Raw genomic sequence first — 13,750 nt, 5'->3', positions numbered from 1 at the left:
AAGGAAAAAAACCCCAAGCCTCTGCTATTGTACAGGCTGGGAGCAGAGCTGGGATGTCAGATGGAGAGGGTGGCCGGCTGCCGAAGGCAGAGGTCTCCCCGCGGCATATCCTGGGGTTCCGCACCAGCCCCCCGTGCGCTCAACGACATGCAGGCACAGACTCCTGGGACAAGACACCCACCAAGCAGCAGCAGCAGCTGTTACTCCCAAGCTGGTCAAAAGTCTAAATCACCCAAGATTTTTTGCTTCCAGATCACCTTGAGCATACAACAGGAAAAATACGGGAGAAATAAGAGAGTGGGGAAGTGTGCATGAAACCTTTGAAATGGAAGAGGACATGCAAAAGCCCCTTCCTGCCTGGTTATGGCAAAGGAGGAGAAATGGGATGGGTAACTTATTGCTGGAAAACTGTGAATATTCCCCGCTGGGCTCTTCCCTCTCTTTCCCTCTCTCCATAGGAGGCTCCCGTTCAAGATTGGCCTGCTGTACATTGGCTGCCAATGAGTAGTGGCCCCACTGGGCTGCACGCTTCCACCCTGGCCCTCCTGGCTGCAGAAGGGCCAGTGAGGCAAGTGTCCCCCCTCCAGACCCGCTCCCCAGCCTCTCCCTGCCTGTGGAAGGCAGGGGAGCTCTGGTGCTGGGAGGAGACAACCTGCTATCTTGAAAAAAAAAAAAAAAAAAAAAAAATCCCTGGGAGAGGTTTTACCAGTGGCAAAGCCCTGCTCGCAGCTCCCCAGCCAGGGAGAACAGAAGCTGTTTTTGGGTGCTTAGGACTGGCAGCATGGGTTTGTGCAAGGAAAGCTGCCTCCTTTGAGGAGGAGAGACAGTGCAGTTGTGTCTGTCGTGACTTACGAAGTCCCATATGACTTTTTTTTTTTTTAAAATCGGACTCTTCCCCTGTGTTTTAAATATCTGCCAGCGCTAAACTTCTATACTTAAAAAAATATATATCCCATATGTGGATTTCACTAGTGAAATGCACCCAAGACCCACCCCACTCTTGCCCTTCTCTTGCACACACGCACGCACCGCACACAAGCACACATGCAGAGCAGCTCTGTCAAATACTGGTTTGGTACTTCAGATGATGTTTTCTCCAATACTGAGAGGGAAAAATACATCAGCACAATCAACCCTAGCTAAGTAGCTCAGCAACACTTCCCAAAAGTGAAGGTCCTTGGAGCTGGAAGACTAGGTGGATAAAAATTACCCACCAGGAAAAACAAAAATTAAAAAACTTTAAAATTATATAATATCTATTTCTATATCTTAACAGACTGCTTATACCTCAGTCGGGTTAACCGCAAAATGCACATGCTGCCTCTGCTTTTTCCTCTCAGCTGGTGAAGCCAATCACATAAAACGGTGGGATGTGCCTTCCCGACCCCCCTTCCCCACCCCAAAAACTGCATGCTGCACGGTGCCTTTCAGTCCAGGAACAGGGCTGTGGGTGAGCGAGTGTCTTCCTCCAGTTAAGAACAAAGACATTGTTTTTATTTACAAAAAAAAGAGAAAAGTTTCCACACAAAAGCACTACAATGATAACTCCCTTTGGTAAAAAGTGTAATAAATGTCTCCGTCGGTCTGTCTGTTGGTACTAATTCTCAAGCCACCTGGTACTATGGTACACAAGAAGCTAGTACAGTTATGCTAGCACATCAAGCATACTTCCTTCAATTAAAAAAAAAAAACCAAAACAAACAAAACAAAACCCAACCAAACAAAAAAAAAAACCAAAAATTGACAATTTGTACATTTATTTACAAAAAAGGAGGGGAACATGTTAAAATCGTGTTGTTCTCTGTTGTGTGTGTGTACGTACATGTGTGTGAAAAGCTGGTGCATGGCACTAGGAGAGACTAGTAAACAAGCAGGTACAAAAAAAAACCCAAAACAAAAAAATCCAAAAAATAAACAGTTCCACTGGCACTAGAAAGGACAGACCGATCTGCATGGGGCGAGTCCAGCCTGGGAGGGAGGAGAGAGAGGCGAGAGGAACCCAGGGTTTGCTCTGTGAGGTGGCTTCAGGCTGCCCCGTGGCCCCACACAGGAGCCCAGCTGGCTGGCGGCACCCTAAAGGGAGGAGAATCTGCTCGCAACAGGCACCTGGGGTTTTCAGGACACATCCAAGTGGTCCGGTCATGGAGAGCCTCTGGTTCTCTTCCCTTGCCGCTCAGGGCCTCCGGGGAGTCAAAGCCTCAACACTGCTGGTGTGTATGAGCTTGTTGTGTTTCTCTGGGATGGCTCAGTTCAGAGAAGGGTCCTTTCTGCCCTTCAGGGACGCATGCTGAAGTCAAAGGGCTGGTGGCCCGCAGTCCCAGCGGGCACCAGCGGAGATCCGCGTCCCTACAGGGAATCCCGCTGGTGACAGGTTGTACCAGCCACACGCTAGTCAAGTGGCCATGTTACGGAGATACACAGTGAGGGGAGAAAGACATCTTCCTCCTTTCCTTGATGCGCGCACACACACACACCTCCCGGGCTCTTTGCTCACCCCGGGGGGGGATTTTTATGGCGTCTTGAATATTGTGCCGTATTTGACACGGTACTTGTTAATGCTCACAAAGTGCAGGGTCTCTGTGTCACAGGTGGTGGTGCAGGGCACCAAGCCCTCCAACCCTTCGCCCATTAGCCACTTGTTTGTCTCGGCTGCCATTTCACGGGACACGTGCTCCTTGGTCCATTTGTCCACCCAGGCCTGGAACCGCTGGTGCAGCCGCTTGCTTACTCTTTCGTGGGACTACAGAAATAGGAAGAGGTGTTACAAAAAGGTGGCTTCGTTCCCCCAAAGTGCAGCACTACGCAAAGCTTGGCTGCCAGTCGACACAACTGAGAGGATCAACAGTCAGAGTGAATTTGTAATGCAGACAGCAGCCCTTGCGAATAACAGAGGAAAAGCTCCGATAAAAGCCCCCAGGTCTCCTCTCCAAGGCAATTACAGTGGCAAAACGAACTCAGGAATACCAAGAGAGTTATGTCCTTTGTTTAATACAGTGGCGCTCAGGCTGGGGACAGAGAAAATATCCTGTGGGAGCCTGAGGTTTACATGCCTGGCACTGCATCCCTACTGCATTGCCCAGAAGATGCTGCCTCCTCCTCCTCCTGAAGCAGCCAAGATAGACCCTGGACCAGGCAAACCCTGCTCTCCCCAGCCCTCAGGGTCTGCCTCTAGCCCACAGCAGAGGGGCATGGCCCCAGGAGAGAGGAAGCTCTAAACACGTCGGGGGACCCAACTGCTACGGAAGCTTAAGAACCAGGTCAGGTCTGAGAACCACTGGCTAAAGAGAAGCATCAGGAAAGAAAAAACTGTGCACATCTGGAGTAAAAGCATCTGCTTAAGGAATCTAAAATCCAGGACAGATGGTTTAAAACCATGACTACAGTCATAATTGAAAACGGCAAATATAATTAAGCCTCAAGATTAAAACTTACGTATTTCATTACTTGTTTTGTTCTTTTCCCAGAGACTGACTGCTTCTCAGCATCAACTGTTAAATCCAGTACATTTGTAGTTCAAATGTAGCTTCTGCAGCTCCTTCGGAGTACCTCAGTAACCGAGGGGCTATGCTGCATGCTATAAACTTAAAAGTTCGGTAATGTCCCTTACATCCAGGTTCTCTGTGACAAATGCTGGCATATAGTATCCTGTTTATGATACAAAGTTTGAGGATTGTGCCAGTTGAATGGGATAGATGGAATTCAATTGAATTCCTCAGCATCGGCATTTTAAAGAGTCACTACCGAGATAAAACGCTCTCATCTGGTGTAAAGTAATTTTGTCAGACTGCTATTCACAGCTAATGAAATAAAACCATTGCTTGTATTTCACCAGCAAGGAAGCGATAGTAAGTAGGTGTTTTATAAATCTAAATACATGACAAACAGAGCTGTGAAGGATGATTTACTAGGCAGGAAGCAGTGTGCACCTCTCCCACTCCCTCATCTCCCAGTGACTTTTCTCAGTGATCAGTAGTTTGCTCAGAAAAGCAAATAATGAAGCAAACTGAAAATAATCTCTGCAGCTACAGAAAAGACTACTGCTGACAGAGCCTCTCGGGTATCTCTGCCTCTAGTTGCTTAAGTCAGTAACTTTTGCCTGAATCTAGCAGGTTTTGCTTTCTTTTACATTCTAAGCAATGGCATTCTGCTTAACATTGTGTTTCAAGCAGATTAGAATAAAATTGTAGCCAGGTATTTAAAACCCCAAGTCTAAACAGCCAGAGTAGAACTGCAGTTTGCTGCTAAAGCTCCCTGGTTTTCTCTATTGGACAGAAATATTCCCATGGAATGAGAGAAGTAACCAAGTGTCAAAGCGTTCCAAAGACCGCATCAGCTTTCTCCAACTAAACCCTTCCGAATCTGGCCGATCTGGAGTCACATGCTGTTTTCATCTTGAATAAACCCCAACCTTTACGGCTCAAGAACAGCCAGAGAGCTGACACTTCCTCCCCCTCCTGCATCTCCGCTCCCCTGCCTCCCCACCTATCCTGGTCACCTCCTCCTTCCCTTGCCCCAACAGTTACTTTTGGCCCAGAAAACCAAAAGTGAATTTGACTAACTTCAGAAAGCCAAATTCCAATTTAAATCAGCAATCACAAGCATTGACTGCTAGATGTGAGATGTCACAGACGTTTGGATCCAGGACTTCCAAGCCCTAGAATACCACCCACGGTGGGGTTTTCTGTATGAGTGACCTCACTCCTCCCACCCTTGCCAGAAAACCAGCTTTTCTAGAGCTGCTGCCACACGTTGGATGCTGTGCTCTGCCACGTGGGAGCGATCTGAGGGCTCCCGCTCTCTGTGACTGTGGGGACGGGAAGTGATGAGGGGAGGGCACCCAGAGGGATCCATGGGGACAAAAGGCATTTGATGCTCTGCACTCTGATTCCTCCTTGGGGAAGCCCTGGAAGAACAGGCACTCTCACGTGTCACCACAAGAACATGCAGAAAACAGGTCTTCTCTAAAACAGGGGGAACAGCACCCATGGGAAGTACGTCCTGGAAGAAATCTGAGAGCTTATGGTCAAAACCACTGTCCTAACATAATAAAATCCTGTATAGAGAAGGGAGGAGAGGTGGGAGGATGATGAGAGGTAGAGGTGGAAGAATAAAAGATTACACCTTAGGAAGATCTTTAGTGCCTTGGGAGGACAAAATAGCACACCATCCTCCTGGCAACACAAAGACCACTGAATGTTACACATTAGGATCCCTGAGGATGTTTCCTCTGACTCTCTCCACCTGAACTTTGGGAGCAGGGGGTCCCGGGGAACACTAGCTGCCCTCCCCAGTCCTTCCACTTGCTCCTACCTGCTGAGCTCGCAGCAGAGCGGTCCTCCTGTACATGTAATCCTCCGATTTGATCACGTACACCATCTTATAGGAGTTCAGTTTGAATTTACACTCCAGCTTGTCCAAGCTTTCCACGTTCTCCATGGACTTCTTACTGTTTCCCTCCTTCCCTTCCTTCTCCTGCTGCTCCCGACCACGCTGACACTTACGGATCCGCCTCAGATTCCTGCAAACCAGAGAAACCCTCTTGGAATTAGCGCTCACCCTCTAGCACTACTAGGCTGGACATAGCTGGTGGATCCGTGCTGGCCCCTCAAAAGCCTGGCAAACAGCTTGGAGCTCAAGTGCCCACTGCAGTCATTCAGGCTCAGACCCCTACAACAAGTCAGGCCCACTGGGTTTATCTGAAATTATGGTTATTGTACCATCAACTGCTCATGAAAAGCCCTGACATGGCACCTGCTGTTTTCAGGTCAAGGGTTACTACAAGCCAAGGCAGGGCTGCCAAAAACCCAATCTGGCGAGTCATGAGCCCTCGCTGCCACCTGTGGACCATGCCACCTCACAGTCACCGGAGAGCAGGAGCCTGGGGTGGACCCACAGGTTTTTAGGACGAACAGCACCACAGTACCTCTACACCACGCTGCCAGGGCAATGGCTTCTATTGTAGCATTAAAACACAGGTAAGACTGACTGCCCAGCACTGCCACAGAGCGCAGCCTCTCTGCCCTCTACAGCCAGATACAGCCGATCGGGTAGTGTTCATGGCACAGCCTGGCCACTCACCTCGGCAGGAAGACCGGTTTCTGGGCCAGGTGCTCCCGGAGCTCAGGGGAGGTAGAATCAGAGTTGACATACCGCTCCACGTAGTCTGACCAGCGCTAGAAGCAAGCACAGAGCACAGATCAGCCACCGCTTTCCCACCAAACAACATGGGGTGGTTAAGGAGGATAAGCTGGAAGTTATATGGATAAACATAAGTCACTTTTGAAGGCTCTATGCATCTTATCCCCAAAAAGGCAGGTACGATGTTTCTCTATACGCTTCCGTGTGTTTTCTAATACAAAATAAACCAAGAAGGATTTGCCTACTCATGTCACTGAAAGCTTTACAGTGTGTCCATCATGTTGCTTTATCTTGTGCTAACAGACTACTACAACAGTCAACTAGACACCCTTGTGCAGTACACCCAACCATCACAGTCAGCTCCCTGGGCAAGCTGCTCTTACCTCTGCTTCTACAGGGTCATCTGAGTTCTCCTCTTCTGTGTCCAGCAGTTCAATGGTTAACTGAACCTGACCTCTGCTCTGAATGAACATCAGCTATAAAGAAAAGGCAGAAGGGACTTCAGTAAGAGGTTTCAAATAGAAAAAACAACCTCCACTTCTCACTGGGGCAGAGGGAGAATGAAGCAAGTTGGCATAGTTTCAAGAGAAAAAACTGCTTCCCACGTGCCTGATGGCAAAGGGAAAACACTGGCCAAACTGCACAATCTTTGAGGAATGGAAAAATGGTAAAGGTTTTTGAAAATCTTTCTTTTTGTTGTTCTTTTTGGAGTGGTGCAGGTCCTTCTTGAGCCCCCAAAATAAGTTCAAGGGCAAGGGAAGGGAGATTATACACACAGGCTTTCATCCAAAGTACTCTACTCGCTCAGAAACGGCCTGACCACTTCCTGCATCTTAGGCAAAGGAAGTATGGATTTCATTAGGACAATGTACCAGGTTTATTTAGCAATGTATGCAGTCAGCAATGATTTAATGCCCAGTCAGTATTAGCTGATCTCCCCACAACTGACAAGGCTGAGACACAAGAGAAACGGGAAAGCTTGAGCTAACAAATCAAAACTGGTGACAGCAAAGCAGTCAATATGATGCAACCCAAAGATGTTATGAAGCACGAGGGATATTCATTGCTGTTCCACAAAATATATTTCTCCTTGAAACCTCGCTTCCAAGGGGCCCTTATAGAATCCTTAACCTATGTGCCAAAAGCTGGGGACAGGCCAACGCCTTCCTTTCAACTTTCAGAGCTACAGAAAGTCCTCAGGGCTCTTGGGTGCCTAAACAAGGCTCCTTTTTAAAAGAACTGGTGCTTCTCGCTCCTTAAAAAGGCATCCCCCTCACTGCTTGCTGCTTTTACATTGCGGTTCACAGCCCAGCTCTACCTTGAAACAGTTCTCCTCTGACATCAGCTGCTCAGCTTTGCGCTGGTACGCGACCTCCAGAAGAGTACGAGAAGACTGGGAGGCAAGAAGACCTCCTGTTGCTCCGTTGTTGTTCTCTGACAGATAGAGGTCTGTTACCTGCACGCAGATCTCATCACTCACTATGTGCTGGAGCTGCAAAAAGGAAGAACGTGGGGAAGGCATTCATCAGGAGTCTGCTACATGCCCAACAGCACCAAACAGAAAGAAGCAGATGTAACCATGAGTTTAAGCCCAACGGGGGTGGGGAAGGCTGAAAAAGCATGACTTTAAAGCCACATTTTTAGTAGCTTCTTGCACTTGCAGATGACCTCTGTGGCTGTCTAAAAAACCCACAGTATCTTTAAAAAAAAATTAGCAGGTGGCAAGTACAGCTACTCAGACAAACCCTTAAGGCAGGGAACATCCTGATCAGCAGCAGGGGAGGAAGGGCTAGAGCACTGTGACACAGTATATCCCCTCCACAGCAAGGTGCTCCTGCTGTGTCTGAGGAGAGGGGTGGGAGATTTAGTACCGAATCCTTATTTTGTACAAGTTTAAAAATCAAAAGTCACTCAACTGTCTTTTGAATTCAGTTGATCTCTCAACTGAAGTACAAGGCTTCTGAAAAGCAGCTCTGCCCTTCTGAAAAAGGAAAGGCCTTTCAAGCCATTCCACTTCCAGCCCCTTGTGTCTGTTTTTGTTCTTTACACTACAAATAGGCACATGAAGACTTTTTCCCCAGTCACACATTCTTCCTACCAGCCCAATAAAAGGACTAGCGTTTAACAGCCAAAATCAGCTACTCAAAGAGCCAGGTAAAAGAGCCAAAGCTCTTTAGAAAAGGCACGTGCTGCTCCTACAACACTGGTGAAAAGGAATGAAATTATTTATATGCCATGTAATTCTTTTTCCAAAGTTAAAGCAAGATTATCTCTGGAGACACTTTGAAGTTGAAGACACATATCCTAAAACTTCTGGAAAACAAAGGGAGAACTTCAAACACAAAGAGAGGATATTCTCAATAATTAAATATATCAGAAATTACCTTTTATCGAGCCTCTTTACATCAGTGTTAGAGCTGGGTTAAAAACACCCAGAATTTACCCCTGAAATTCCCCATTTAGGCATACAACACTCCCCCTCCAATGTGGGCCCAGGCTCTGACTGCAGCAACAACTTAGCTACTTTCTCTACCCTGGACCATGCATCCTCCAGCCTTTGCTGGCAGTCACCTGTCGAACAATGCTCTGGATCAGCTTGTCCATGGTAAAGGCAATGTAGGCGTGAATGGTGAACATTTCGCGCAAGGAGTCCTCGTACTGTGACGAGTCCATGTTCCCATCCAGGAGATTGCGCACCATGTCCAGGAAGGCTGGGTAATAATCCTCGACATCGATGTCCACTGCAACAAGAGAGAATGGGAGAGATGAACACACCACCCCCAGGAAGGGCTGCTTTGAGTTTTGGTCCTCAGACTATCCAGTCAAGCTGAAGAGTTTCTGGAATAGACTTAAGTTGGTCTTTTATAGACATTTAAGAGTCCTTTAAGGCCATGGATACTTTCATAATCTCTTGCTTTCTAGCTCTATCTTCCTCCAAGAGGTCTTTATTTCTGAAAGACTTAAAAAAATTATTTTAGTTAGGGAACTCAAGGATACTTTAGATACACTAGTGTGAAATGAAAGGTCTTACGAAATAACTGCTACATATTACCATTTCGCTATTCGAGTCCCACGTACCCCACACCTCCTCATCTCCTCCCTCAGTTCAGTGCTGCTCAGTGATAATGAAAGAGAGATCTTCCCGTTTTAAAGGGTCACCACTGTTACATGGCTGAAGACACCAAGTAAGCCCTGTCAACACGCTACGAGCAGAAGCACCCTTCTTCCCCAGTCCATCCCCAGAAGTCACTCACTAGGCTCCTTCAGTCGCAGCTGGATTGCAGGACTGTCGCTCTTGTCTCGCTTTATGCCCAGCACTTCCCTCTCCCACTCCCTTTCCCGTGTCTCCTCTTCAATCTGCCGCTCGGCCTGGGTGCAGATCCTCAGCAGCCGCAAGCACAGGATCTGATGCAGCCGCATGAATATGTACCAGTTGCTATTCACATAGAACAGATTGTAGACCTCATCCATGCCCCGCAGCTTCTGGGCTGTTGTGTTGTTGAACATCAGCTTGTTTTTGGGAGGACTGCCCCCAACACCGTTATGCTTTTTTGCAGCCCCAGTAGCCTCATCCACATCCATTTCCTCTTCTTCCTCCTCTTCCACATCCGAGAGTTCACCTCGCTGAGCAAAGAGCAGGTCTGGAATGAAGTGATACATGATCTGCTTGATTTTGTACTTGTCCTCCTTCTGGATTCCTGTCTGCCGCTTCACATGGTGGATGATGAGAGAGGCAGCGTCTTCGAGGATCTGTTTGTCTTCATAGGCTAGTGATAGGTGTGGGCCTGTGGGGACTCCAGCATTGTCTTCTGAAGCCTGCTCTTGCCTCTACAAATGAGAGAGACAGCACAAAAATTAGTCCCAAACACCTCTCTCCACCTAAGAGCCTTTCTAAAAGCTCTGCCAGTGGTGCAGACCTCCTCTCTCATTGAGCAGTGAGGAACAGGAACTGAAACTGCACTTGCATACTACATAAGCATGAGGGAAGGAAACTATCGGTGACCATCTTACCTCATCATAGATGCTTTCAATCTCGTTGAGGAGACTCTTTGACCTCAGGACCTTGGTATCGTTCTGCTTGAAGTTGATGCCCTGGTGGTCCAAGGATTTCAGGTAATATTTCTCATTCTGCTCTCGCCAGACTTTATTAAATCCTCTCTGGGCTTCTCGCCACTCTTCCTCTTTCATCTTTAACCTTGGATCAAGGAAACAAGGGTGAGCTAAGAGACATAAAGGTCCCACTCTGAGCACGTAAGTAAAACCTAGGCCCATGGTTTGTGGCCAGTGCTGAGGAGAGCTGACCTCCTTATGAAATAGGCATAAATGAAAGCCTTCCCACAAAACAGAGCTTTACAGGAGAGGCACCCTGCACACGCTCTTCTGAATAAACTCCTCTGGACTTCTCTCATGTCTAAGTAACACAGCTCAGGAACAAAGTAGCTTGAAGGCCTGGGCTTCCTCCCATGGCATGCGAGGATAGCTAGAGGGTTTAGTGTCCCTTTCACCCCATTATCCACAGGAGGGAGAGGGGCTGAATGGACAGGAGAGCAAAAAGAGCTGGCCTGGCACTCTCAGAAATCCCCAGAAAGTTGCGTAGCTCCAGCTGCTGAAAAGGAGTAGCTTAGTCTGGATGATTAACGAAGTTATGGCCTAGCAGCAACCTTAGCTTCCTGGAAATGGTCTCCTGAACCTCAACACAGTGTCTCAAGCACAGCGTCTCAAGCACAGCACCCAGTGCAGCTCAAGAGCTGGCTCACAGGAAGAGTGTCCTTGCAGCAGGGTAGGGGAAGCTGTGACCTTGCAGGTATCCTGGATATGGCTGTTACACCCAGCTCTTGCAGCCCTGAGACACAAGAGTGACAGTCCCACAGAGATGGGAAGTGTCTGGGGAAGACTATCTCCTCAAGCTTCCCCACGGAGCTGCAGCATCCGCTCCCTTTTCTTGACTGAGGAAGGGGAGGCTGACAACAGAATCCAGATCAGGAATCTGAGGGTAACAGAGCCACCACAGTCTAAGCCCACGGTCATGTACAGCTGCGGGATTTGGAAAGGGATCAAATTTAGCCCTGGATCAATCCACACAACACAGTTTCCTCATCTTACACAACACGGACACTGGGGAAGAAATAAGGTTTAAGAAAAGACAGCAAAAGCTCTACATCCCTCCAGCTGAGCTAGTAAGCTTTTTGTTACAGAAAGCTAATATCCTTTTTTTAGGTGATTATTATGAAATACAGCAACTGACCAGAACATAAAATGCACTTCTTAAATTACAGCCCTGTGGAGGTCACACCCTTTAGGGGCAGAAACTGGCTACTTTTAAATAAATCTGGATCATGTATGGTGTGTTATCCTTTGGCAGAGCCCCCAGCGCAGGGTGCTGGAGCAGTCAGTACCTTTTCAGTACAATGGGAACAGCCACGGATGGGTTCTTCCGAAGTCCATCAATGATGTCGGCTGCTTTGTCAGCATATATCCTCTGAAGAGCCTTGCGGTGGATCACCTCTGACGTGCCACCCAGAGTGTTGTCCAGCCGGAATTTGGCCTGCTCCTCGGCAGACAAGCGCGAGAGTTTCTTTTGGATTGCCTCAAGGACGCGGATCGTTGCCAGGTTGGTCTCCAAGACAACATCCAGCTGAAGCGAACAGTGCATTAGCCATCGTTGAATAGATAAAACATGATACTTCACAGAGGCTAACATTTAAGTGACGTGAAACAAGAAGCTGTGCACGTTTAACAAGATGTTCTCAAGCAGTGGTTTCCATGTTCGGCTGCTCTAAAATAATCCAATTATATTTTATCTGCTACCTAGCTAATACTGCATAAGAATTTAAAGGCTACCAGAACGATACTGTTAGGATATTACATTTTCCACCTGGGAATAGAACACAATTGACAGTTACTCTACAAAAGGATGCGCTGAATCTGAGCGTATTCAGGTAATTGTCAAGCTAACTTCCATTTCAAGTCAAGATGTCAATCATTTAACATCCTGAATATATCGCTTTTCAGATTATTACAGAGGAATGCGTGTTCTTGTGCACTATGTGGGCAGTAAGAACAGAAAAGATGCATTGATTATATGCTGGCCATTGAACAATTTCATCTGGAACAGCGTGAATGAAGAGCTCTGCACAAGAAGTGAGGGGCAGGGGTGGTAGCTTGGAGCAAGAAGTGGTTATGCAGCCTCTGCTTCTTGTGTAAAGAGAACACAAGCTTTTATGCAAAAAAACCCCAGTGACAGACAGACAATAAAAACAGATTCTAAGCAGTAGTATTAAAGGTATAATTATATCAGGATCATTAACTGTTCACAGAACCCCAAGCTTTCCAAGACATGAATCAAGGAAAAACAATTTACCTCAAAACGCTCATCCTCACACCTGTAGATGTGCTCTTCGTATTGCGTCTTCTTGGAGCTCACGAATGTGGAGTCTTCGGACCAGGATGGGAAGGAGACCCAGGTGTCATTCAAAACCTTTGAGTGAGACAGGGGAAGACGAGAGTCATGGTCAGCCTTTGACAGGGTCTTGTTCATCTGGCTGAGCCCAGTTTTCTGATGGAAAGATATCATTCCCCAGTTGCAAAAATTGTGTGGCCCTTCCAACGCCCAGCATTCAGGGGGCAACATCAAACAGCCAGAACCGAAACCTCCAGGCAGTCTGAAAAATTCATTAGCTAGAGCCGTGAGAAAAAAAAACTTGCAAGGGAATAGAAAACAGAAGGTGAAAGGAGCTTTTCCGTTATTTTGGATTAGTCAACTGCAACAAGCTGGTTCATCGTGTGTGATTCACCATCGACAACACTGGGTGGTCATCACGTCAGACATAACTGTTAAGACGGTATGTGGTTTCTACCTCCAAATAAGGCTAATTGGGAATATAAATCCATAGCCCAGCAACACCCTTCCTGACAAAGCAGGTGATCACCTGCAGCTTTCACCATCTCCAAAACAGGAACAGAAAATTCAGAAAAATGTCAAAAGAGGCCAAAGGCAGAGAAACAAGGATTTGGGCAGGCAGTCTTGAAGGTCAGGCCCAGTTTTCATAAACCTGAAGCCTAAATAACTGAGTCATTAGATTCTCACAGGAAGCAAAGTTCATAACTGCATCACACAAGACACTTTTGAAAAACATGTCAGGACTTAGATTAAAAAAAAAAAAAACAACAACAAAACCCACCAAAAACACCCCAAACTTACAGTTGTCTCTTGCCCAGGTTGTTTTTACTGCCTTGCTGCTCCCACAGCCAAACACCTATCCCCACTGCTAACCGTGTGACTTGGTCACCCACATTCGTCCTCCTCATCTCTCAAGGAGCATAAGGACACAGAAAACTGCTGTTTGGGAACATCACATCTCCTCACTATTTATCGTGGGTGCCACCGCTGAATGCAGTCACCCAGGGAAGGGATTTATGGGGTTCTCCCCTCCTCCAGCGAACGCTCTTAACTGGCATGTTTATTAAGTGGCCTTCAGCAAGTCCTGCTCACTCACCTCCAAAACATTACCTTCAACACTAGTGAAGGAACAGGATCGGCTAGTACCATTCCCACTTTAATGTGTAGTGATGTCCTTTTGATCAAAGGACTCAATGAGTACATCTGATCCTG

At 47.2% G+C, this 13,750-nt stretch overlaps 1 protein-coding gene across 3 annotated transcripts in view; it reads right to left on the bottom strand.

The window, feature by feature from the left end:
• Positions 1-1,467: 1,467 nt before the first annotated feature.
• SIN3A (SIN3 transcription regulator family member A) overlaps positions 1,468-13,750 on the bottom strand; it is a 35,762-nt gene continuing 23,479 nt past the window's right edge. For all 3 annotated transcript variants that reach the window (XM_064456785.1, XM_064456784.1, XM_064456783.1), the window contains 10 exons: positions 12,500-12,616; positions 11,535-11,773; positions 10,150-10,333; positions 9,393-9,966; positions 8,710-8,879; positions 7,457-7,630; positions 6,522-6,614; positions 6,079-6,173; positions 5,311-5,518; positions 1,468-2,740 (listed from right to left, as the gene is read on the bottom strand). In XM_064456785.1, coding sequence (XP_064312855.1) covers positions 2,510-2,740; positions 5,311-5,518; positions 6,079-6,173; positions 6,522-6,614; positions 7,457-7,630; positions 8,710-8,879; positions 9,393-9,966; positions 10,150-10,333; positions 11,535-11,773; positions 12,500-12,616 — 2,085 coding nt within the window. In that variant the 3' untranslated portion in view covers positions 1,468-2,509. The remainder of the gene's footprint in view (positions 2,741-5,310; positions 5,519-6,078; positions 6,174-6,521; positions 6,615-7,456; positions 7,631-8,709; positions 8,880-9,392; positions 9,967-10,149; positions 10,334-11,534; positions 11,774-12,499; positions 12,617-13,750) is intronic.

The sequence above is a fragment of the Phalacrocorax carbo genome, chromosome 7, assembly GCF_963921805.1.
Source record: "Phalacrocorax carbo chromosome 7, bPhaCar2.1, whole genome shotgun sequence".
NCBI lineage: Eukaryota > Metazoa > Chordata > Aves > Suliformes > Phalacrocoracidae > Phalacrocorax > Phalacrocorax carbo.
Note: the sequence above shows the minus strand (reverse complement) of the source record. Positions and strands in the feature narration are given on the sequence as shown.